This window comes from Lytechinus pictus, chromosome 13 (assembly GCF_037042905.1).
Source record: "Lytechinus pictus isolate F3 Inbred chromosome 13, Lp3.0, whole genome shotgun sequence".
Lineage (NCBI taxonomy): Eukaryota > Metazoa > Echinodermata > Echinoidea > Temnopleuroida > Toxopneustidae > Lytechinus > Lytechinus pictus.
In genome coordinates, this window is record NC_087257.1 from 8,392,851 (window position 1) to 8,420,526 (window position 27,676).

The 27,676-nt window shown below is 38.5% G+C and overlaps 2 protein-coding genes across 2 annotated transcripts in view; both read right to left on the bottom strand.

Annotated features, from left to right (window-relative positions):
• The window catches only part of LOC129273947 (transformation/transcription domain-associated protein-like), a 96,481-nt gene extending 87,653 nt beyond the window's left edge, over positions 1-8,828 (bottom strand). Inside the window, exons 1-7 of the mRNA XM_064108802.1 lie at positions 8,655-8,828; positions 4,439-4,560; positions 2,962-3,011; positions 2,276-2,386; positions 1,582-1,770; positions 894-950; positions 115-249 (exon numbers count right to left, since the gene is read on the bottom strand). Coding sequence (XP_063964872.1) covers positions 115-249; positions 894-950; positions 1,582-1,770; positions 2,276-2,386; positions 2,962-3,011; positions 4,439-4,526 — 630 coding nt within the window. The 5' untranslated portion in view covers positions 4,527-4,560; positions 8,655-8,828. The remainder of the gene's footprint in view (positions 1-114; positions 250-893; positions 951-1,581; positions 1,771-2,275; positions 2,387-2,961; positions 3,012-4,438; positions 4,561-8,654) is intronic.
• A 4,204-nt stretch (positions 8,829-13,032) lies between these two features.
• Positions 13,033-17,088, bottom strand: LOC129274962 (chondroitin sulfate glucuronyltransferase-like). Its single transcript, XM_054911713.2, has 3 exons — positions 16,089-17,088; positions 15,278-15,423; positions 13,033-14,993 (listed from the first exon to the last, which is right to left on the bottom strand). Exons 1-3 carry the CDS (start codon positions 16,795-16,797, stop codon positions 13,545-13,547), a joined length of 2,304 nt encoding a protein of 767 aa, XP_054767688.1. The 5' UTR covers positions 16,798-17,088; the 3' UTR covers positions 13,033-13,544.
• Between the last annotated feature and the right edge of the window lie 10,588 nt (positions 17,089-27,676).

The following is a 27,676-nucleotide window of genomic DNA, read 5'->3' on the forward strand; positions in this document are numbered from 1 at the left end:
GCTGAGTATGATAGTGAAAATGAAGATGAGAATGGTGATGCTGCTGTTGCCGAGAACGACACCACTGATGATGGTGTGGATGATATTAACCAGAATGAAGAGCTATCCACCTACCTGTACTTTCTGCCCATCTGCTTGCTGTATAGTGATGATAGTCTGACATGAGAAGCCAGCCTTATCTACAAACAGCTGGATGTTCATTGGGTCTGGGGCTGGGGTACCTGGTATCACATCAAGAAAATAGGTTTTCTGCAAAAACAAAGAGATTGACGGAGGAACAAGTCAGAGAGAGATATTACTGAAAAGATGTGACATGTCTCGCAAAAGCCACCAGGGGGGTGTTTCACAAAGATTTAAATGTGACTTAGAATCACACTGAAATAACGAAGCATATATGATATGCAACATGCAATCTTATCAATTAATACGAAGAAGTATGCGTCCTCTTGGCACGATCTGACCAATGCAGTCATGCATTTTATGCCTAAGTCATAATCAAATCTTTGTGCAACACCCCTCCCCCATTGGGTGTTTCATTAAGCTCTTCATAAAGTTACGCCCAACTTTACAAACAATAGAGCTAAGGCAGCCACATAGGGATATACTATGTGGCACGAGAAAGGATTAAGAGACTTTGTAAAGTCACTTATAACTTATGAACAGCTTCATAAAACACCCACCAGCATGAATTGTTACTATGAAATAATTTTTTAATAGCACTAGTATTACTATAATTCAACAGAAAACTTTCAAATGAAACTGCACTGTTATGTACATTATTCTATATACACAGGTTCAGATTACCCTTATTGCTATAGATTAAAAATATTGGGTTATTTGTGGACTTTTAAATTTACATAAGCAGCAATGTGTGAAAACAAGTATTATCTTACTATGTTCACTTGAATATCCTTGTACACAGACTTGACAAACTGCAAGAAGTGTTGAACCTGTAGGGAAAAAATGAAAATAATAGTAATAACAAAACAATAAAGTAATTATCGAAATTATATAATTTGTGGATATTTTGAGAAAATAAAATCACATCAAAAAACTATTTTGTATAAAAGAGGAAATACATTTCCCTTTCTGCTCCGCTTTTTTATTCTTTTTGGGGAGAAGGCTTGTTGTAAGGTCATTTCCTATATTTATTTTACAGCATGTCTTCTTCATTCGTTATACTTTGTCACAGAAATATCCAAGGCATTTGTAAAACTTTGCATCAGCACATAACATCCCTACTGAAAGTATAACTGCATTGGTACGAAACATAGAAATTTTGAACTTAAAATGATGTGCTAGTATAAGATCATGTCTTAATCATTCTGAATTGTTAATTTCTTCTTTTTGCCACCTTTTTATTTTCATTTTTAAGTCATTATTTCATCTTTCCATTCTATCTTTAAAATGCCCTGCTTCATAAAGGTTACCAATGTTTGTTAACTTTGCCATCAAATGCAACTAATGTACAACAGAAACCTTCGTTTTAATTGGCTGTTGAAGCCTGTAACCATCATGGCAATTGCCATTAATAACAAAGTTACAATATATTTTTTGTAAAGTTTTATGCAATGGTCTCACCTCTGGCTGCATGGTTGGTCTGTAATACTTATGAAGCTCGATGATGATCTTGAGACAGACCAAGACATTCTCTTCATTCTCTGTTTCAAGGAGAATGAACATCAACTCCAGGATCTGCCTGACAAACTGCCTCAGCTGCTCGTTGGTCGGCATCCGATGGAGCAACTCCAGCAGAAGCTTCCGCAGGTGCTGTCAACGATACCAATTTAGTGGCATTCCATCAAATAATCAACGTTTTGAAAGGTGAGTTGACATAGCTTGTGTTTTTTTTTCTCTCTTCCATGAAAGAAGAAAAGTTGTACTTCGACGGCAGTAGCAGAAGTAATAATCAATTCCGTATTAAAAGACATACGATAAAATAGTGAATGGACTAGTCATGCTGGTCTTCTGTGGGGTCCAAGAAATGATTTAACATTGATATTTACATGTCCAAGGTGGTCACAATAAACCAAGATAAAAATACCAAATTGTAAACAAAAACATGTACAGTAGGTAATCAATATACACTTATATCATACGGTGCATATCATATCATTGTGTTTTGCATGTATTATTTACGATCGTACTAAACATGATGAAAAATTGTCATGGTTGGCATTATCATGCTAGTCGGAAAACTTTGGCTCAGAACATTTTTTTTATTTTTACAAAACTCTATGCTTTCCATCCAACAGAAAAATGAAAGCCACCATACCTGGAGTGGTGATTCAGCAATGAATTGAGGCTTCTCATCTTTCAGGACTCTCAGGAATTGTGGGATAGCCGTCTCCAGGAAGCTATGGTACTGAGATGACGAGATGATCACCTGAAAAGCATACAGAAAATGACAAATGAATAGCATTACTATGGAAATCCCTCTTTGTTATAAATATGTGTCTCCATTAGGAGACACAAATGCAGTTTTTCTGTTCTCATGAATGCTAGTATTCACACACAGAATATACATGTAATTCGCAAAAAGGAGAAAAATTTAGTTTAAAAAAATATATATACCATTTCCAGTGAGGTATGTTGTGTCATTCCTAATAAAACTGTTTTCATTTATGCTAATCTTTCCATATTGCAATTCAAAACTACAAAATCACTGATCAAAAATGATAATTTTGATAATTTTGTCAAAAGAAAAGGTAAAATATGGTGCATAAGTGTTAGCATGGTGAAAAGTCAACATTTTATCAAATTATGTATTTTAAAAATCATTTGAGTCATAAATTGTTGTCACTGTAGGAAACTTTCCGAAACATTTACTACATCATTGTATCTCAACATGACATGGAATGCACAGTGTTTTGGGTCAAAGTCCACCTTCTACTGTTCAAATATTATTTAGGGCCAAGTTGGTTTAAAGAGAAGAGTGATTCATGGCAAATGCAGTCTTACCTCAAAATTTTCACTAATCTCCTGAGCAGCTTTCAATCGGGTTTCATCAGCTAAAATATGAAGGGAAAATACATGAAGAAAATGTTGAATAAAGTACCCTCAAACCCTAGCAAAGTAGCAATAAACATGTGAAATACAATTCCAATCATATCAACTTATCGTTATACTTGCTGAAAACTATGAGTGCTATTCTGATAATTAAACCTAGGTTTAACCCTAGTCTAAACTAAAATTTTTAACCACATTTCTATGGCATGTTGGGTTCACGATATTTCCCCATATTTGTGGAAATTATAACGTATCAATTAATTCATTAAAATTCATATTTTTATTTTTTTCATATATTCTTCCCCTTTCACGACTCACAATTTTTGGGGAGACAACTTTTTTGAAACAGGATAAGAATGATTTTTACTTGGTGAAAGAGTTGACAAATGGCACTCCATAAAAGTGTGGTTAAGTTAACCCAAGGCCCTGTCTTACTAAGAGTTACGATTGATCCGATCAACCTCAACTGTATGGAAATCCACCATTGTCATACTTTTTCTACAGGAAATTTGCACAATGTCCTTTGTAAACATAGCGGAGCAAACTGAATTGTCAAAAGAACAATGAATGCACGAGTATACATCATAATTAGAAAACATTTTGAACAAACATGTATTGTAGATGTTGACGTTGCTGGCTTTCCATAGTTGTAGTTGATCGGATCAATCGCTACTCTTTGTAAGACAGGACCCAGGTTTAACTAAACCTTGGCTATCAGTCGCCCTTCAGGTTATGTCTAGTGGCCAATTCCTCTCTCTCATGATATTCAACCAAGGCCAGTTTTTAGCACATTTTGTGGTTGATGATTGCAGTCAGATCTTTTCAGCTTTTAGAAACATCCCAAGTGTTTATCAAAGAACTCCATAGGTATTTGCCTATATCAAAACTTGATTGTCCCTAGCAGAAAAATAAACCAAGGAACAATCAATCTTTGATACGTCAGGCAACCGTGGAGATACTTTCAACTCGGTTCTCCTCATAGTCGTGTCATCATTCTGCAAATTTTTTGCCATCCAACTGGCACTAATGACTTTGGGCAAGGCATAAATCTATAAATGCCACTCTCCACCCAGGTGGAAATGGGCCTATGGGAGTCAGTAGCAAGGAATTCTGTGAATACGTTCAGCACTGTACATGGTAGCCCAGCTAATCCAGGGTAATAGAGAGTGGTTTAATCACTATGTCTGGTTGGATATGACAATACCCGATGTGACTATTTTCGGAATATGACATACATGCAAAATCTTTGAAGCACCGGTATGAATCTTATTTCTTTGGAACAAAGTCAAGCAACTGATTAATACTCAAAATTTAGGGTAGTGTCTAGTGTTAAACCAAGGGTTGAAGTTGGTCATTTTAGAGCGGAGGAATTGTCGCCAGAGCAACCAAAAACAAAATGAAAATGAAGAGGAGGAATGAGACCGCTTACTTGATCTGGAGTCTGCAAGGACGGTGACATTGTTGCGATATTTATTCATTACTGGCGTTGGGTCTGACGATCCTGTAGGCACGGGCATCCTTCTTCATCAAATCTCTTTCAACATCATGGACCTACAATTAAAAAAAACAGGATTAAGGACTGTCATTTCTGTGGACCAATTTCCCTTTGGGTTCATACAATATTTGTTAACAGTGCTTTTATTTTGTTGGCTACTCACAAGGGACTTATGGATAATTTTTATGATTATATTTTTTTTTATTATGCGGTTTTTAATTTGCTGATATTTTGAGTTTGACTTGAAATTTTGAAGAAAGAAAAATCCATCATCGGACAACCTAAGGTGTACTCTTTCAATATTTAAAATAAATTGAAATAATAATTGTAAGAATTACCCTAAGTCCCTTCTGGCGAGAAGAAGTTAGAGATTATAAGCCATTTTCCATTTCAGGCATGAGTGATTAGGTGAGAGATATCATTATAAAATGCCACAAATATTCAAAACTGAAGTGCATATTGAGTAAAACCATGCAAATCTTCAGAATTCAAAGGGGTTGTGGGTGGCATGTCAACGTTGTTCAAAGTCTGGTCCAGATTTGGTCTTCGATGTAATTTGATACCTGAATGAACTAAAATAAGCAATCACAATTTATGTGAAAATTCAGCTAAAGGTTGCTCATTTCCATGAATTATGATTGCTAAGTTAAGTCCATAATAATAGAAAAATAGGCATTATTGATACCATCCTCTTTCATTTCAAACAGAGCGGGAAATACATGAAGGCGACGGGCGATTCTGCCCTCATGGCAGCTCAAAATCAAATCACCACTAAAATCCACCAAATTGCATAATCAAGATTTAAATTGAAATGGAAGTTGAAAATAGATCTCAAGACTAGCACTAGTCACTGGATTTCTAGACAGCTACAGACTAACGTTAGAGTTTAATCAATCTGAGACATTAACATTGCAATTAAAATAGACAATATAGATCTATTTCAACAAACAAACATTGTCATTGATGCAAAATTCATTTTGTGAGAAAAAAAAACATTTTAGAAGCATTACATGGCAAACTTTGAGCAGATTACTTGGCATGCTCAGCGCTAATGCTGTTTTCGCACCGGCCAACTTCGCTTCAATGAGCAAATTTCCCCACTAGAAATTGTTTGCATTTGTCATGGCAAGTCTCTCAGTCACAATTCGAGATCAAACAATACATGTACGCCCATTGCTTTCCCAAATATCGCGATCGGGAACGGCTGTATTTCGGAGTTTTCGGCTCCAATCTTGACGTTATTGTTCAAATTCTCAATCAGACATTGCTTCGCTTGGCCTTGGCTTCACCTTACTTTTTCTACAGACTGAAGCTTGAAGTTAGAAACCAAAAGATTTGCCTGCGGCAGCTAGACAGGAATAACCGTAGTTTCTGGGATCAATTTAACAATTTCTGACATTTTACTATAATCCCCATTCACCGACGGTAGTGTGTTAGTGCGAGCCTGCATGTGTAATCAGGTCAGCAATTCGGAGGACGGGTTTCGTCCAGATTTTTTTTTTTAATTCTAAATGACATTATATTATCTTGAACGAAGGCCCACTATTTTTGTTAGACTCTAATCTTTCTTTTGATACGTTACCGATAATTTATTCCTTATTTTTTTTGATTTTCTGCCGGAGAGGAAAAAAATGGCAGCCGTGTGTTTTGTTAGATATTTTCGATATCCTGGCCAATCAATGCGAGCGACAAGTTCCGAACGCACGCACATCTACAAGCGCAAAGCAGCGGCACAAATCGCGATATATAGCGACTGGTACATACATCTGTAAGAATGATGACGTCATCCGACCAAGATGGCAACTAATAATAATATAGGGTATTTATATTGCGCACATATCCACCTTGTTAGGTGCTCAAGGCGCTCCTATATTACCCGGCTAAGCTAGGCGTTCATAGCGCACACAGCTTTTTAAGGAATTACTTCCTACCGGTACCCATTTACCTCACCTGGGTTGAGTGCAGCACATTGTGGATCAGTTTCTTGCCGAAGGAAATTACGCCATGGCTGGGATTCGAACCCACGACCCTCTGTTTCAAAGTCCGAAGACTAATCCACTGGGCCACAACGCTCCACAACTTACATTGACCAACGAAAGGATCGAAGATGACTATGTTTTGATCATCATTTGAAAGGAATTAGCGGTAACTGCGGTTTAAGGTACGATATTTCTGAATTTTATATATTTTTTCGTAAGTTTGAATGTACTTTCTTTTTGATAATGTGACATTTTATGTACAAAAAACGATTCCGAAAATCGGGTTTCCGCAGAATGTTAGATCTAACGTTACTGCTAATACGTTGGCTGTACGTACCGGCCAACAACTCTTCAGTCTATGTATGGGTGAGTGGAGCAAACGCAGTTCAGCGGAACAACCAAAATACAGAGACTGAAGCTTTGGTCTATGCAGCAGCAAGCAATGGGCGATGTCTGAGAATTTGATTTTGAACGATGACGTTGAGATCAAACTGGCAAAGCCGAAAAAGGTGAAATACAGCCTTTCCCGATAATATAGATCTAGATCTAAAGCGGTGGGCATAAATTGACCTAGACCAAAAGCTTCGGTCTCTGTTATTTGTTCCGCTGAACTCCGTTGACTCCACTCACCGATTACAGAGACCTAAGTTCTAACTCGATATGTAAAGGGACTTAATGGCCATTTCATATATTCAAGTTCGGATGAACCAGGAAGTGGGAGTTGCGTGACAGCCAAAGTAAGTCAGTAGAGGCACACGGCTGATATGGGAGACTTTCTCCAATAGGGGAGACAATCTCCCACATTGGAGACTTGCTTTGCAAAAGGACAAAAGAAACAACACCAACAAAAGCATGATTTTTTCCACCCAAAATTTTGTCTCACTGAGGTTAGAAGCCCATTTGTTTTGTGTGTGATTGACAACAAAAATCCTTATCAAAACAAAAGTAGACGGTGAATTTTTAAAGTAGACGGTGAAATCTCCTTATCACATTTTTATTTGCCGCCAAGGTAATCCTTTTGCAGCAAATGTAAACAAAGGAAATTGGTCTCCAAAACTGGAGACTGTCTCTGAAATTGGATACCCAAATTCTTTACAAAAGTCTCTGATATTGGAGATAATCTCCCACATTGGAGACAGTCTCCAATATTGGCCGTGCGCCTCTACTGTAAGTCACTTTTATTTTTTAAAGTTTATTTTTTCCCGTTTTGGTGCATTTCAGGCCAAAAGGGAATAATATTAACATAATAATAATCTTTATTTTGGTCCAATTCTTTTTATATATTTTTATGAAATAAAGACAAGAATCGATGAGCCCCGTCAGGGAGATTTTGCATTGTTAACCCCTGGCTAATGGCATGATCGCAAGCCGTCTGTGACGAGGAGAAATAAAAAATGTTTTTTAAAATCCTCGAAACAGGCGGCTTCTTGAGAGTAAAAATCATTTACTAACGTAGGCTTACTCTCAATGAAGCCAGGGAGTCCTTCCTATTCATCTGCGTGTACCGCAAAAAACCCTGAAACTTTCGCCCCCGAGATTTCTACTTTCCTTCTAATAGTACATCTAGCCATCAAGCCATGAATCATGTACATGTCATGAGATAAAAAAAACTTAATTTCCGACATTTCTACGCTCTCGTTGTTATTTTTAAACAATAATTCATCAAAAAAATTAAAAAATATTGTGAAAAGACGGAAGAGACTTGCCCGATGTTTACGCCGCCATCTTGTTTCTTATTGTACTTCCCCAACTTTACGCGACGCTCGCGTCCGTAACGTTGGGGAAGTAGGCCTACAAACAATAAATTGACCTTGAAATGTGACCGAGTCTGAGCTGAGAGACTTGCCATGGCATTCGCGAACAATTTCTGGTGGAGGACTTTGCTCGAAGTTGACCGGTGCGAAACTGCAATAGCGCCGGTTACTCTACTAGTACTTGCATCTCTAACTTGTTGCACTCTGGACGCGTCCACATGCACACAGCACGGGCACCCGCCCCGGGGCACTGCCTCGCCACCGCATCGACATCGGCATCTTTTAGTTTTATGCAAGCGCTTGCGCCTCACTCATAATCATTATTATTACTGTTCGATATTCATGCCAACATTATTATATAACCCCGTCAGAATAAACAATTTTACGTATCATGTCAATCTTAGCGTCGGTTCTTACCAATATTGAAGCATTAATATTTCAACTACATACGCTCCATATCGTTTTCAATGTTTCCCTGAGATAGAAAGTCCTCCAGAAAATGAGATGTTGATGATTTTCGCGCGTGCATTCCTTCGATTAACAGCAAATGAATAAAGCTAGTCAAATCTAACTATTATAAGAGGCTCTCTCACATACATTTGGCAAAAAAAGAAACATTATAGCTGCTACAGATATGAACCTGTATTTAAAAAATATATATTAATATTTAATAAAACAATATTTTATTTTTAAAAATAGTATATTTTTATTAAGGTTATAATTTTTTTTACTATATCTACAAAATCTTGTTACGTTTCATTGGAATCGGTCACGGTTAATTGGTTGGAGGGGGGGGGGGGGGTGCAGACAACGAATCTCAGCTAGTGCAGTGCAGTGGAATGACAATAAGATTTCTCTGCTATGATATTTTGGAGGTGTGGTATATATAGAGATGAAATAACAGAAAATATAATATTTAATATTCTCCTGGCATACGATGGACCACTGAAAAGAGAGTAAATGAATGAAAAGGCACATTATGTCAAGCTATCCCAAAATTAGATGTTTCGTATAATGGTCAGTTTTTCAGAGCAATTTCAAGTATAACGAATCAGGGACCCTCATTTAATTTTTTGTTTTATTGTACGGAGCAGCCTGGTACAGCGTAGGAATAAATACAATCAATAGCAGTCGTTAAAGGGGAATCAACCCAAATGAAAACCTGTTTTTATAAGGAAAAGAAAAATCGGACAAGTTGATATAGGTGAAAGTTTGAACAATATTGGACAAACAACAAGAAAGTTATGAATTTTTAAAAGTTGTAAATATTGGTAATCACTATACCCATGGAGACTTCAAATTGGCCGCATATGGGATGTCATAGTGATGTAAGGCAAGGACTACTCATTCATGTACTCCAATACATATTATGGCTAAAATGTCATTTTTCCTGAAAGTTTTATTTCAAATTATATTTTTCTTTCATGAGGACATAAAACAATATACTACCTGGGTTATATTTAGATTACTGCCCCAGGGAATGTCTGATAATAAAGTACATGGCCTATGGGAAAGTTGTCCTTGCCTCTTGTCATATTTTACTTACCCAGTTGCCAATTTGAAATCTACATAGTATTAGTGATCTCAATTTTAAAACAGCTATAACTTTCTTATTGCTTGTTCGATTTCTTTCAAACTTTCAGCATTCTGTTTAATTTATTTTTCTCCTTCCCAACACAACATTTTATGGCCAAGGCTAGATTCCCCTTTAACTTGTTAGCTCTCTCTCTCTCTCTTCACACTTCTGATTTTCCAATTCTAGCCTTCCAAATATATTTCCTCGCTCCATCTGCTTTGTCTTGACATTCCATCATCTCTTTTCTCTGATCCCCCTCTTCCTTTTCATCTTAAATGCCTGGCATTTATTCATTAAAACTTTATGCGAAAAAAAGTCATGAATATATACATTATAACTTTTACTTATAACATCATTCTCTTTTCATTAAATGATGGGCAATTTTTATACCAGTGTTGGTGTTCATGGCACAACTGATTGCCTTCCCCAGCTAAAAAAAAATCTAATATGATATGGGTAGCTCGACCTTGTGGAACGTGGCTTGGCCTTAAACTAGTCTTCAAGCACAGACCCTTGAAAGGTTGTTGCATAGGGAATAATGCAAGGTCTGACGTAGGAGACTAGATTCACGCATGTATTTTGACTACCAGTACTTCTCATTCAACACAAAGAGGGTTTGGATTTGTCTCTTAAATCTAGCCATGGTATATTTGTTTTAAAAAAAAATTATTTGAGTCTGTGATTGCAGACTAGTCTAACAGGCAACACCAACACCAAAAGGTTAACACTAAACCTGAAATCACGCAAAACATGCCTTCATGATGAAGAATTATAACATCAATAATGGCTTGCCATAGTGGGGTATATTGCACTAAGATTTTTGAAGTAGGGAGCAATTAACTGGATAGTTTAAAGGGGCACTCCAGGCTGAAAGTAAATATATTTAAATAACAAGAATAAAATTCAATGAGCAAGATGCTGAAATTTCATCAAAATCTGCTAACAAATAATGAACTTATTGAATTTCAAAGTTAAGCCATATTTTGTGAAAACAGTCGTTTTTATATCCTCATGAATATTTATTAGATGGGCTGATGATGTCACATCCCGACTTTCTTTTTTCTCATGTCATTACATGAAATCATAATTATTTCATTTTTTCAATGCAGTGTGAATGACATGTCTCCCGTATAGTAAAATAATAATATAAGTTGCAGCCATGCATATCTAATCCTCAAATCAGTTGTCACTCAAAATTTTTTGTTCTTGGAGGAAAAAAAAGGAATAAGCATAACTTCATGTAATAAAATATAAAAGAACAAGTGCAGATATGACATCATCACTTTGCTCATTGAATATTCATGAAGACATGCATAGAACTGTTTCACTGAAATCAAGCAAATCTTCAAACAGTCATAACTTTGTTATTCCATGCCTGATTTTGATCAAATTTTCAGTGTTTAGTTTGTCTGATTTTTCTTTATCTATTCAAATCATATTATCTTCAGCCTGGAGTACCCCTTTAACATGGAAGGGGAAATTTGCCAAATCTACATTTAGCACTGTGGAGCTGGAGGGGGGGGGGGGGGGTCGGACAATGCTCGAATGAAGCTCCTGAAATTTTTTAAAATCATTTCCATTTCATAGTTTTATTACAATTCCATTCACAAACAATCGCATCATCTAATACATTATACATAATGAGTCACAATGATTACAGGAAGAGTTGTAATGAAAGGTTTGGGTATAAAACATACAAAGATCTAAGCCACTGTTTGAATTCTACAAAAATATAGAAAATGCAAAATCAACTATTCCTTTGCTGATTGATTTAAAGACCGACATGATAATTGTCTCTACATGTAGTTTTAATATCATATATTAACATTTATATACAGCAAGATGATATTTGGTAGCATACGGCCTTACAACAGACCTTATGCATATTTTGGCGCCCGTTTTCAGAGGATAAAGGAAAATGCGTAAATGAAGTTGTCAGAGATGCGCCAGCTGCTGATCACCACCGCATAAGGTACATGTAATGATTTCAGTCTCTACAGTGTAAATGGCGGAGTGGTGACGTCAATGCATACATTGTAGCCATACGGTCAATCTATAGAAGTTATACATGTATACACATTACACACACAATACTCATCATAGTAAAAAAAGAAAGAACATGTCATAATGTGAATAGTTTTCAGTTAATGCATGTGTTCATATTTTAAATAAATAAAAGGTGAGAAAGCAAGGTATTTGAGTTTCTGAGGAAGCAGCAAAGGGAGAGAGCCTCATTGTACGCTGTAGAAAAAAAATAACACAGAGCATTGATGCTAGCTCTTGAATCAACATAAAGAGCCTGTTTCATAAACCTTGTTATGATAACAAATTGGCAATAACAGTTTAAAGCTACTGAAATCCTTCCATTTGATTGAGAGTGAATTTGTTTAGTATAAAAATTACAAAATTGTGCAGTAATTATTAGATTATGAAACGGGACCAAGGACGTGAGTTGTTCATTATTCAAACTTTAGGTAAGTAACACATGTTTGCATATTCTGGGGCCAATAACACAAAGCTTAGCAATGATCGTATAACATTTATTTTTTAACTGATTGACTAAAATGTACAATCAAGCGTAAAAATCAAGGGTACAATTGATCGCTAACCTTTGTGTTACGGGAACCTGGTATGACTAAAACACTTTGACTTACGTAGTTATTCAACTTACAGAAGGCGACTTAAGCACAATCTACTACTGTAACCATTTTTAAAGACTTATCACAACTTAAGAGTTTAAACTTTGAGGAGCATTTTGTTTCTGATCCATCAATAGTGCACTTGTGCAGTGCCAAATGCTTTGAAAAATGTAGTCATGTAAAGGAAAAAATAGATATTCAGCCAAATTTACTACCTGCAACATATATGTACATAGCACACACAAAATTCATTTTTATGTTTGGTCCATTAAACATTACTTCCTTAAGTTCCAAAATTTATTCTTAATAATAGATTTTTAGTTACCGGAACATAAATAGGTTTGAAACTTATAAAAGCCTGATTTACAGTGTAACACCTTCGGATGTAGCATGAGAAGAGACAATTGAATGCATGTACATATATGCATCCATGTATCATGTTTTTTTCTGAATGTACATGTACATTCAGACCTTAGTAATCTTACTTTCAAGTACACACTGCCCACTCAGAATTTCTTCTTAATTTCTAGTGTGTTCAGTTAAATCAATAAGAACTTTAAAAAATCTTGATAGTGTGCTATTTCTTAAGTATTTTCAACATTTCACCTTAATTTGTGTTGTTATACTGCACATGGCATTGTTATGGCATATGTAAGTTTGAGCTATTGTATGTAGCTTTGTTTACCAATACTTGTATCTAGCCTCAATTCACTTTGCAATGTGCTGTATCTAGAATAATTTAATCGCACAACACCAAACACTCTTACTGTCCAGTGCAAAATACTACAATGTACATGTACACTGTACTTATGTCTGATGAAAACTAGTCACTAAAAATGAGAACAACTCTTATAATTTCCTTCTTCAAACACACAAGTAGTATAGTGCACTATTAGTCCAACTACGGAGAGGCTATGAAATAAATCAATCAAATTCTACTATTTTCAAGTGATTTCAATTAAATCAATTAAATATCAGTCACATTACAATTCCATTGTTGCTGATAGTGAGTTGAAAACATCTCAATCTCTTTATTTACAATAAAACAATAAATATTGCATCTGGGTATTGTCCTTGATTTGTACATATTTTTTACAACCGTTGCTGCTGCTTCAGTTGCTGTTGTTGCTGGAATATCTGAACAGCAAGCTGCGATCTTGATGCCAGCCCTTCAGCCCTGCTGGCAAGGCACCTGTGATAGCGATCTTCTGTAAGCGTTGGTCTGCATACTCTTTTCTGATAGTGTTGCTTCATGGCTGGATCTACAGCTCTAAAGACATGAAGCTTACAGTTCAAGAACATGTCAAACAAATCCTCATCAGATTGGATGTGATCAGTCCCAACACCTGGATGCTTTTCATCCCACAGCTTACGCGCCGTCTTGTAGTCTGAGTTGTAGAAGGCTGCATGCTCGTACGAACTGTCATCAAAGCGGCCAACCTGCTTGCTGATATCGATGGTACCTGGGTTGGGAGAGTCTGCGTAGATGATTTCTGGGTCAAACTGAGCGAATGGGATTGGAAAGAATGCTTGCCAGCCGGTGATGGTATTCATACGGACACGGTTCAAGAAGTCGTTATTGATCTCGAGGTGGACGTTGGTGACAAAGAACAAGGTATCTGAAGCAAACTTGGTGGAGATGACATCCATGAGAGCTATCAAAGATGGCATGGTTGTCTTCACACTCAACCAGGAAATGTGAGCACCTGTGTATTTCCTCTCAAGGTATGAAACGTGGCCTTTGACAACGCCAAAGATATCATCAGTAGCCATTGAGCGTGCTTGGACCGGGTTATAAATGAAGATGAGCATGAGCGCGACCTTTTCCTTGGATTCCAAACACACCTTGGTGTAGACATCAAGGAAGGTCTTGACCTGATCTTGCTTGCTGGCAACAACGGGTATAATGATAGTGACCTGGGTGTATTCTGTGACGTATGGCATAGGAAGGATCTCGACCTTGTTCAAAGGCCTCAGAAGATGGACCCGTTTCTGAATGGTCTTCTTCTGTGCCGTCATCTTGAGTTCCAGATCCAATGTGTACTCCATCCCCCTTGTAGGATCAAATCGCCTGTATCCATTCACCAACCGACCTAACGTGAACGCCTTCTCATACTTGTCATTCAGACGCCCCATAGCCGTTGTAACAATCTCATCAATGTCCTGCTTATGGGCCCCAGTAAGAGGCACCTTAGACTCTATATCGGTGATACCATAGATGTGCGTCATGGTGAAATACTCCCAACCAAAGACATCAAACCTTGACTGGGCTTTGAAGGGTGGTTGTCTACCGACCGGCCAGGTGATACTCGCCTTTCCTCCCGGTGCGTACTGGCTTGTCACCTCGATGTCACGCTGCAGGCGAGCTATCTCAGCATAGGAACGGTTCACAGATATCTCAGTAAAGTACTTGTGTAGCTTGTAGATGATGCGCTGATCCATCACGTGGTATACAGTGAGAGCTTCTTTCAGTTTCTTATCTTTCATGTCCTTGGGAGTCAATACCTTGTCCTGGAAGTTGAGTGCCTTGAAGGTGGTTCCCTGTGTTGAAAAACAAAAAATCACTTTAAGAAAATACGAGTTTCAAATATTGATTAATAATACTACGTTTACAAAAAAAAGGCAGTGTTAGGGTGCACGCATCTTCCACATTTTTGGAATTCTCATGAAATTCCCTTTCAGAAAAAGTATACTTTTGTATGAATAGGATAAATATCTTTAAAGCCCAGTTATGACCATTTTCATTTGATGAGGCATGCTATTATTAGATTGGGTTGGCGTAAGACAAATGGGGACAGTTCAAGACGCAGGGGCCATAGGCCTACCTCATAGTTGTCAACGCAGTGTGCCCCGCTGTGCTCCTTGATGCATCGAGCCACTTCCAGGGCAGGCAAGCTGCTCCAAGCTTTCTGCATACACTCCTCCCAGTGGTCACCGACCTTCATCAAAAGATTCTTCGAAATCACGTATCCTGAGGTTTAGTTGAAGGGAAGAAAGGGAGAGGGTGGGTGGGTGGAAGAAAAGAGACAATGAATAATACATTTTAATTTCAGCAATATAGAAAGCAAAGCTAGCCAATCAACTAGGGAAAATTGTTTAATCATTGTTCTTGTGGAATTGAAAATTAAACTTTAAATATTTTCACTTCATGGATCTATATTTCAGTTCAGCTGAATCTCTGGAAGATCGTAAAGTTTGATCAAAATTGTATTTTTTCATTCCTTCTAATTTGCATCATACAGGTATGAGGATACATGTATGTTGCAGGTTCAGGCATGCATAAAACGATCTCACTCATGTCATATTTTAATATGCTTCAATAACTGAGAGTTGTGTTGTGAAGTGTTATTTATTTACAAGTAGGCCCTAAAATATTACACATTGATCATCATTTTTTGTAGACTATGGGAGTAAGGGTTACCAACATTTAAAAAAAAGAATTTTAACAGCAACTGACAGAAGAATATGACTACCCTAGGGGCATTTGGAGAGTTAAAGTCACTCGCTATTGTTTAATTAGCAATACATTAATAGCGAATATACTCTCCAAATACCTCCAACCAAGTCTAGATACATGAACGTGATGGATAGTTTTTCAGAACATATATCTAATGTTACATCTCTGCGCATATTTACCTGATTCTTTATGACAATAAGTTACTTCCATATCTTCTTCGTGAGTTGGCATTCCCATGTAAATATCCCTGCCAATACTTATATGATTTACAAAATCATAAAGAGTTTCTCCAAAGACGTAAGTGTCATCTTGCATCAAAAAGAACCAATCGTAATCGTTTCCGTAATGATCGTAAATGTACTTCCAAATCTGGAATGTTCGCATGACGGCCTGGTCTCCTTCGAAAGTGACGACACTCATTCCTGCTGGCATGGGGTCCGGTTTAGTGCGCGTGAAAAAGACGATTTTATTCACAAAATGTGAAAGAGTTTTATTGATACCAACTGTCATAGATTCCGAGTGTATCTCGCCACGGGAGACAACAACTCCAACAAACAATTTTTCTTTCATTCCCAGTTCCGTCGCGATGAAACGCGTTCGGACAACGCGCCTTTTCTCGATGACTCTGTCCGGTGGATTTTCCTCCACACGAAGGACTGGTTCAAAATCATCTTCACTTAACATGTTCCCATGTTCGTCAGTTCCGTAGAATATGGTGTGAGTTTTACGTCCAGTTCTGACAGCAACCAAGTTTTCCAAACCGCAATTGCTTTCCAGCAGAGGAGAGCAGAGGAGACTCAGCGTGATTCCCAAGCAAATTCCCATTGCAATTGGGAAAATTGGCCGTGAACGACCCACTATAATTCTAAAACACTTTCTCATCACCATCTTGAATTTACTTATGGTTCACATCGATCGTAAACATTGGCTTTAAAACCATACGAAACCTTGTGGAACGACGTTTTCTTTCGATGTCTGCTTCACGGAGTCGTGAACTACTGTATTTTGTTTGCGTTGCATCTTAATGCAGTTCGCTGATGCTCCGCCCGTGAACTCTGTTGAAATCGGGCGAGATCATCTTCGCCATACCAAGGAATCCGGGGCGCGCCCCGCCGGCGTACGGGCGACACCTACCGGCACTGATCTGAATAATTGTGCTGGTACCAGCATTTCCAATTTGGGACACAGCGAAATTACTTTTTGGCACGGAAGGGGGGGGGGGGCATCGGACGACCTTCGATCCACTCAGGATTTTTTTAATGGGGGGGGGGGGGGGAGAAAGAAAGAAGAAAAGTGCAAACTAAAGGTCTGGGCCACCCTCCTAGGCCCTCTACACATCTACACGATTCATAGTCCATGCATTTTAGCCCAAAATTTGACCAAACTTGGAACAAATTGCAACATAATTTTTTTCACCACAATGCATTTCTGTGAGGCCCCTAGTAGTACAACATACTAAAAGTCCCAAACTATCCGAATAGGGGAGAGGCATATAATTTGCATAAATCCAAGATGGCTGCCAAAATAAATTGATATGCATGCCTTATACCTAATATTCTTTTGCACAGACGATGGGGAAATCTTGAAATTAATATGCAATATTTTCACTATGATTAAGATATTATAAATCGATTGCAATCGTTTTCTGGAATGTCCAGTTAATATTTTTCGAAAAAAGGCCAAAATGTCATTGTTTTGGGTAAAAAATGTTCATGTGCGTTGATATCTTTCTGTTTTATCATTAACATCAACAACTAATGCAAAATATCAGCATTCAACAAGATCGCTGGCATGCCTTCAAGGGGCCGCTGAAGCGCAGGGCTGGGGGCTTCAGCCCCCCCCCCCCCCTCCCACTTTTTTCCAAAACCATGTACAAAAACGTAAAAATTACCATATATTTGTGATTTTTTGCATGGTCAGCAGCCCCCCCCCCCACTTTGAAAACCGTTCCACGGCCCCTACCCCCTTGATGCACCTACACTTTTACAGAAATATATTACTAAAACATTAGCTTAAAGAGGAATCTAACCCAAATAAAAAGTTGTTTTATCGGCAGAAGAAAAATCAGACAAGCAGAGAGGGGACAGTTTTGACAAAATCGGAGGTCAAATTAACTTATTAAGTTACGAATTTTAAAAGTCTTAAAAATTTGTAATCGCTGTATGGAGACTTCGAAATGGTCGCATTGGTAATGTCACTGATTTAAGGATAGTACTATATACTCTCTTATCTACTCCAATACATAAAATTGTTAAATTTATCGTGTTTTGTTTTCAAGTTATGTTTCAAAATATATTTTTCTTTCATCGCCAATATGTTATTGTATTTGATGTGTCTTGTGTAATGTCGCCCTCTGCGAGGGATGATGTCTTATCGGCCCTTACGATGGCCGCGCACGATAAATGAGGTTTGCCCTAAAGTTGGTGTAAAAAAATTGTTGTTACTGTAACTGGTTTCCCATCTCCTTCCTTACTTAATAATGTCGTGGTGACAGCTGGGATTTGAACCTTGCCTGCTCCGCACACCGATGGGATTCATGTTATCCCGAGCAACCAGTTGGTCGGCAAAAATGTGTCGTGATAGGTGTAACGATTTTTTACTACCTCAGTGCCGTAGTCCCACACACAGTCCTTTGTATGGCTGTTCCCTCGCCGAGGTCAAGACCTCGCCCCCAGGCCCGAGAGCGAGGCCGCCCCAGTCAAGTTGGTTCTTGTACTGCTCTGTCAGACTTTTCTAACTTTTCTAGTCATGCAATTAGTAAATCAAGTAATTACACAATTAGTAAATCAAGAAATTACACAGTAAATCAAGAAATCAGACACATTAGTACACGTACAATTAGTAGATTTAATTGTGTGGAAGATGTTGAACCTGTCGGTGACAGGTCCGGTCATAATGGCCGTGATTGTGGTAATGAGAATAAACCAGACGGTGATTATGAAGTGGAGAATGAACTAGAAGATGATTATGGTGATGAGAATGAACCAGAATCGGAAGTTGATTATGAGGTTGAGAATGAATCAGAAGATGATTATGAGAATGATCCAGAAGATGATTATCATGAGTATGGGGATGAGAATGAACAAGAACAAGATGGATATGAGAAGAAGGATTATGAGGTTGAGAATGAACCAGAAGATGATTATGAGAATGACCAAGAAGATGCATGGTTATGTTGATGAGAATGAACCACAAGATTATGACAGTTTTCATTGTGGTCAAGTTAGCTATAAGTTGGATGATTCCAGACGAAAGTCATGCCTAGATCTACATTGCCAATCATATCATCAGAATCAGATTAGAGTTTTACACGTACACTTAACTAGCCATAAGCCTACCGATCATCGAGCCGTGTCCGATGATCATGAGTCGAGAGACAATGATATCGGTATTAGGTCTAGTAAAGAGATGTATGATAGATCTGCCTATTATGACACTAATTATGACCACAAGTGTGATGCCCGGTGTGTTGTACCTTGCTGTCGGTATACGTCGAGTCCTGAACATATCCAGGCTATCGATAGTTATAGCATGACACCTACATCGATTCAGACTAGTCCTAGGCCCGCCTTAGTTCATCATAGGCCTAACGTCAACCAAGTTGTGTGCCCACTTTGTCTTCATGCTAGTCGGCATTGTTACCGCCACCATATTGGTGACTGTCCATTCTTGCCCGACCATGAAAGGCGCATGATTACTCGAGCTCGCAAGGCCGCTAGAATTCTCGGCTACACCAATTTCCAGACTTGTAGTGATACCTGCGATGAGTTGATTGTCGATCATGACCCTGGTTATGATCATGTTCCAGGCTGTATTCCTTCTGAGGATGTTGACTGTTCATCGTATGCCGTGGATCGTTCCTCTGTAGATCCTAATTTACATCTTGGTTGCTTTGATGACTCGAAGTCAGAGTCAGCCTTTCAGGGAGACCCTCACTGGTGCAATGGGCTTTCATCAGAGTCAGATGAGGTCCAAGTTCCTCACATTATGCCACATAGGTCTGTGGCTAGTTCAATCGTTGTGCCTAATCAGGCCCCCATGACTCCCTTTGTGGAACTTTTCCATGGTGATCAGTGTGTCCGTGTCAGCATTGTCAGTGGGTCTACTGAGAATTTGATTTTACATTCTACGGTTCAAGATCTTGGGGCTGTGATAACCGCCACTTCCCGATCAGTTCAACCTACTGACAATTCCTCCCTTCTTAAAATTGTAGGTGAGACCTGTCTCACATTCACAAGGGACAACAGACAGTTTCTCTTCAAAGGATTAGTGGTAGAGTCTTTGGATGTTGCTGTACAGGCTGGAATTCCATTCATGGAATTACATGATGTATTTCTCCGACCGGCTAAGCGTGTAGTATCATTCGGTGATGGACCATCGTATCCGTACGGTCCTTCGGCTATCTCGCTATCCGATGCGCTTGCTGCAGGCTTACCTGATTCGGCTTCCGATGGCGTTGACCAATCTTACCTTGTTTCAACTCCGGACTCCCGTAATCGCGAACGAGCCCATCCTGCTGTTGCAGACCAGCCATCTTCGAGTGAAGTCCTTGAAGATATGGAACCTACTGTTGACTCAGACAGACATCCTGTAGCCACAGAGCCCATCAGTGAGCTTATAACACATCAAAAGCCATCGACTCCTAATCATGAATCTTTACACCATAGTAACTGTGCAGTCCATGACTCCTCATCTGATATTGTTTCTGTATCTCAACCAGATCATTGTCAGTCATTGGATCCCGCATTGCATGATAACAGTAGGTGCTACCTGAATGCACTTCCTCTTTCGACTCCTAGGGTAAAGGTTTCTTGTGTTCCTCTCATGCACAACATCACCGTCGCCGAGCATCATATGGCTCCTCATCCTTGTATCCTACGGATCGATGACCTTCCTGGTCGACCCCCGGATTCTCCTGGAGATGTCCCCGGTGATGCTTCAGGTCGTACCAGTGATCCCCGGTGCTGTAAGATGTTGGATCCTCAGTTCAGGTGGCCAGACACCATTGTGCCCTTCACTTCTGCCCTCATGATGACATCACAGAGTCGGCCATGTCACCCCGTCGGAGAACACATTGGACTCCCCCCAGGTCGTCCTCCGGATATTGACTTTAAATCACGCAGGACCCCTTACTAGATTGCCGTCTGATATGACCCTTCTTCAAGAGACCCTTTCAGGAACGTCGATGGGCAAAGACTTTGTTTTAATGTTCCATCGCATTCTGTGAGTGACACCTATCCAGGGACTTTGATACAGAGGTCTCATTCATGACAAGTATATGAACTGGTATTCTAATGCTCATCATGCTGATATGGACAGTAATCACAGTATATACTCCAGACTCCTCTGTTTTCTTCGTTTCCTGTTACACCCTTGTCTCTTTGCCTTTTTTGCGATGTGATTTGTGCATGTTTCTCATTTGTATATTTTCAGCCTTTGCTGATATTTGTTGATATAATGTACCAGTGACCATGTTATCATTGTTTGATTATTGCTGAATAATTTGTATCCCTTTGGTTATATTGGATACCATGCAGTTATTTAGGTGTTAGATGGATTGTTTCCTTTTGCATATAAATTATTTAAGACTACAAGTTATCGATTGCATGTTTATTTTGGTAATTTCCATCTCATTGATGGGTTGTAATTCGATATTTATGATTACTTGTTTTCAAATTATATGTATTCATGTCATACTGGTTTTATTAAATGGTGAGATATTAGTATCAGGACGTATAGTGAGAGACTGAATGCCCCTTTTTATCAGCTGTTTTAGGCTAGCAATTTTTTGGCAATCCATAAATACGTCTTTCACTTTCCATAGTTTCTGGATCTGGATGTGTACACTGCTGGACCAATTGGTATGAATGCAGGGTCATTCTCAAAAAAATGTTACAATTCACAAAAAACGTGTCTCGACTATCTTATGGCCGCTAGCTTCACAACCCTGAACATTTTCTACAAAAATATTATCAAGAAAATTACAATAATAGACTAGCTCCACAAAGCATATACGACCAGTGACTAATAAAGCTCTAATTTTATTACAAAAGCCTTTTATTTTTGCTTTTTGTTAGAATCGACGCTGTCTCGGGTCAGTTTTAGATTTTACTATCATTCTCTTTCCTAAGTAGTCTGTATTTCTTACCTACATTAATGTCTGGTGAGGGCAGCTTGGTGTAAACGTCCGACATACTGCGCTTATCCTAGTATTTGATGATCCCTTTGTGATTAATATCACTTTTAACTTTGTCCCAAATTCATTTTAACCTCCGTAACGAATACTGCCACAAGTTTTTTTCCCATTCAAACTGAATGATATTATATGATAATGTGTCTACAAGTAGAGTGATATTCATTAATAAATAATTGATAGGGAATTATCATATGTGTTTCCTGTATTACACGGAAATAAAGGACTATTCTTAAAAAATAAAATGTATGACTAAACAGCTTTAACATCCGTAACGCACCTTAAGAAAATATGCACTTTGGCAGTTCTGTTAAGGATTCAGTATCTTATAGGATAAGAGACACCTTTCATAATAAATACAATTTTCAAAGGTATGACTGTTAAATAAGGACCACGTTGGACCATAAAGCATAAAGACATTAACTTCCGTAACGCATTAACTTCCGTAACATTTTTTCTTGAATATGCTACAAATTTGTGCTATACTGAATCACTCCGGATCATACAGATATAAATCATATAAGGTACCGTCCACCTACTTACCCATACAAATGATAGCTATTCATCCTTGTCAAATTATTATTACACACCTTATTTTTAACATCACTTTGAAAAGAGGGAAAATTGCCAGCGAAAACAATTTCCCGAGAATTATATATATTTAATGTTTTTAGAATTTTAAATAATACATACTACAAATTTTGAATATTGGCATCTTCTTTAGAACTTAAGATTTCGAATTTCCTTTGCTATATAAAGTGCATTAACTTCCGTAACAATTACTGTTACGGAAGTTAATACACTTCTTTGCTGTACTTTGCTAAGATTGATAGCACGATTCTAGTTCCAGAATAGGTGACATGGCTTTGTCTAATGCTGTAGTCGGCAGAAATGGTGTAGAGAAAGGGAAGAAGGAGAAACAATTAAGCTTTCATGGACAAGGAAAGAGACAGAAAAACTGTTTGCAATGACTCATGAGGAGGGTTAATGTATCACCGATCAAAAATGTGAGCGCAAAGCGCGAGCTAAAACTTGTGAATAGTCTAACCTGAAAACTTGAAATTTTAGCATTTTTTGTAGAAATGATCAGGATGTTATCTGAATAAACTATTAATGCGAGTACAAAGTGCTAGCTGATTTGTTTTTCGTATTCTGACCGAAAGCTTGACATTCTAAACACTCTTTGTACCAATTACAAGGATGGGTATCTTAATTGATGCGACTGTAAATTTTTTATATGTTGATCTGAAAACAATAATTTTTGGACGTTGTAATTTGAGAACAAGATATATATCCAATAAACAATTATTGCAAATGTAAAACGCGCGCTTTTTTAGGTTTAGTCCCCAAAACGGGACATTCTACTAACTTTTTGTAATCATAAAAAGGATGGGTGTCTTGCTAAGGAAATGATGCGCAGTGAGTGCGAAGCGCGAGCTGAAAATATGTGTCATTCCAATATGAAAACCAGACATCTTAAGCACGCTTTCAAATAAAGAGGATATAAATTGAATAAAAAATAATTTCATGCAATAGAATACAAAAAAAACAAGTGGGGATTACATGTATGTACACCATCAATCAACTCTTTTAATATTCATGAAGATATGCATAGACTATATTGTTTCACTAAAATAATGCAAATCTTTAAAATGGCATAACTTCGCTATTCCTTGTTCAATTTTGATCATATTTGCAGTATTTTGTTTGTCTGCTTATTATCTGTTCAGATCATATTTTTCAGCCTGGATGACCCCTTTAACGTGCATGAAAAGCGCTTGAATAATCGATATAGGCTTACTTACATGAAAACATGGAAAGGGGTATTTCAAACTCTCACGGTTTGTTGGAATTTATAAATGAAATACGTATTTCGATAATCAAACATTTTGGCTTTTCATCATTTTTTTAAATCACGAATAGAATGTGTAATTGCGTATCTCGATAAAACAAACTGATGAAAAAAAAATCGCGATTAGATCATATAGATTCCATTAATAATTTATGTATTTGTGAATTTTTAGCCTCTTGTTTCATTCACCTTACTTTTTTATTATTCATTTCCCCATGTCCTTTTTTAAATGTTTTTCCCTCTTTTTCTATCTTTTTTGGCTATTGGCAGGCGGCGGGATTCCTCGTAACCCAGAGAACTCATCCTGGTAACGGGACTGCGATTGTTATATTTTGTTTATTGCCAGAAACTTTAAAGATGAACTGTAATTCTGTTGCCCGGTTATTCGGTTTTTTCATTCCAACTTTGAACAAGAACGACAATAAAATTACAGTTTCCGTTTCCTGTTTATGTTTTTTACATTTTTTTAGGGGGCGGGGTTGGCAAATTAAGCTATGCGTTCCACATTTATCTTTATTTATTAATAAAAGGTTATACGAATACCTAAATATGGATTTTCCTAAGCTAACAAATAAATACTGCAATTTGTAACTTCATTTAACTTCCGTAACGAAGATTGACAAGGGTAAATGCCACTCGAGGATTTGATGGTAAAGTATCTTTTGATTCCCAGCATTGGTCATGCATTGCTTAGGATCTCAGGTTATGGATGAAAGTTATTTTAAGGTTGCCTCATTCAAATTATAAACATTAAACTGAACGAAAGATGTGCAATGATTTTTATGGTTCTTTTTGTTAAATGTTATTTGGTAAAATCCTGCTTCTGAAAAAGAATATTGAATATTTTTTCTATCTTGCAAACATTTTTGCTTCAGTAAATAAAATTGTTGATACCACACTGAAACTTAATGGTGTGCATTTCTATTTCAATCATTTCAAAGGTGATTTAATTGAGTAACATAAGTGAACAATGCTAACGATTAACCTCCGTAACGTTGATATACAGTGCTTGAGTTAATCCGGTCAGTACTTCAAATTGACGCAACAGCGACATGCCCCTTTTCTGTTGCCACTTTCTCATACATGGTACTTTCACAATCTGTATTTTTCAATCCATTTTGTAGATTTTATTTTTACGATTTTTCCTCCCATCAATTGTAGCATTTTTCTGAGAATGACCCTGCAGCGGGTGAGAGAGGGCACGGTGATATTTAGTCGTATCGTAGGTAGCTCTTTTCGATCTTTGACTTGAACACCTCTAGTGATGTGCTGTTCACTGTGTCAGGTGGGAGATGGTTCCAAGCCAGAGGGGTACTCACAAAAAAAGATTGTTTTAATTGTTCAGTGTTTGTTGATTGAATAGTGTAACCTTTATTGTGGTTCACTACTTGTCTTTCTAAGATATTCTGTGCTTGAAAGTCTTTAAATTGTTTTGTTTTGACTTTCCGTTTTGGCCTTGATTTAGTCAAGAAATTCTCAATAGGAAGGGCTGGGACCAACCCCTCGACCACCTTGAAGAAGGAAGATAACTTCAGGACTTGTCGTCTTGAGGATAGTGTTGGCAGATTTAGCTTTTCTCTCATGCTGGTGATGCTGCCTGGGTTGCGAGATGTGTAGTCACCTGTGATGAACCTCACAGCTCTGCGCTGAACCCTTTCAAGGCTTTGGATATCTTTCTGCCGGTATGGATCCCACACACAGGCTCCGTACTCGAGAATGGACCGTACAAGGGAGATGTAGGCTGTACGTTTACACTGCTCAGGGCAAAACTGGAGATTTCGGCGAAGAAGTCCCAGGATGGAATTTGCTTTTTTCGTTGTCATGCTGATGTGTGGGGTCCATTTAAGGTCATCAGACAGCATGACTCCGAGGTACTTCTCTTGGGATGACTTCTGATCAGTACTCAGTACTTGGCATTTCGTGGCATTGAATCTCATTCCCCATGTAATCGCCCATTGCTGCAGCTTGGACAGATCGTTTTGAAGACTGACATGATCCCGCTGCGACTTGATCGTTCTATATAAGAGACAGTCATCAGCGAAAAGGCGGACAGTAGACTTGACATTGTCTGGTAAGTCGTTGATATGACAAAGGAAGAGAAGGGGGCCGAGCACTGTCCCTTGCGGCACTCCTGACATTACCTTCGTTGAAGATGAGTGTTCCCCATTCACAACAACTTTCATCTGTCTCTTTGTTAGGAAAGATGAGAGCCACTGAAGCAAAGGACCTTCGATGCCATATCTTTCCAGCTTGTGTAGTAGAAGTGAATGAGGGACGGTGTCGAAAGCCTTCTCAAAGTCCAAGATAATGATGTCCATTTGGGTCTTCTTATCATGGGCTGTGAGAAAGTCGTGTACGGCAGTCAAGAGCTGTGTCTCAGTAGAATGGCCTGCTCTGAAACCGTGATTGAGTGGTGACAAGATCTTATTGCGTTCCAGATGCATTATAATATGGCGACAGATGATATGCTCCAGTTGCTTACAAATAACCGAAGTTAGGGAGACTGGGCGATAATTGCTGGTTTGGTGGACATCACCCTTCTTGAACACTGGTGATACGTGAGCATCTCTCCAGTCGAGGGGTAGAGCACCAGAGTCCACTGACAGCTTAAACATCGCTGTAATGCCAGGAGCAAGTTCGGGTGCACATTCCTTTAAAATGATGTTAGGAATAAGGTCTGGACCAGCTGCTTTTGAGATGTTGATCTTGCCAAGTAGCTTTTCCACACCAGAGACAGAAATGTGCAGATCGTCAATCTTGCGTGCAGGCTTGGTAGTTCTTGTTTCAACTGGTGGGATGAAGGTGTCCAAGTTGAAGACCGATTTGAACTGTTGTAACAGCATCTGTGCCTTCAGTCTGCTATCATGGATCAGATTACCATCCTTCTTTAGTGCTGGGGTACCAGTTCTATCTCTCCTCTTCGAGGACACGTATCTCCAGAAGGGCTTAGGATTGTTTTCCTCCAAACCATGCATGACTGAAGATAGGATGAAATTCTCTTCAGCTACCTTGAAAGCCTGTTTGCAGTCCTTCTGGAAGTCTGTATACTTCTTCCATGCACTCTTCTTGGCTGCACCGTGGGTGGTTTTCTTGGTTTTCTTGTAAAATCTCATTTTCTTCTTCACCATTCGTTTGAGGCTGTGTGAAAACCACGGGAGAGATTTCCTACCTCGCACTGTCTTGGAGGGAACATGTTCATCTAGGATCTGAAACAGTGATGTCTTGAAGTGAGTCCAAACTTCTTCGATTCCTACTTTACAGTCAGTTTTAGTGACGAGTTCAGTAGATAACACTGCAGCTCGCTGGTGAATTTCAGTCCAGTTAGCTTTCTGAAACATGTAACACTTCTTGTTGTTGTGTTTCACAATGTGGGGTAGGATCTCAAAGTCCGTTACTACCATGCATGGCATGGTCGCTAATCCCCGGCGTGCTGTTTGAACTCTTCACCAATGATGGGTTGTTAGTGAAGACGAGGTCTAGCAGATTGTCTTGCCTTGTAGGTTGCTCATGTATTTGATGGAGGCCAAAGTCCAAAGTGATGTCAATAAGAGCTTGTTGTACTTCTCTCTCAGCGGCGCCTGGTCGAGTGCTGAGGTGCTCCCAATCTATGTCTGGACAATTAAAGTCCCCAGTCAAAATAACATGATGGTCTCTGAGATTTTCCATGGTGCGCTCCAACGAGTTGCGGAGTTGGTTTAGGTGTTTCATGTCACGGTGAGGCA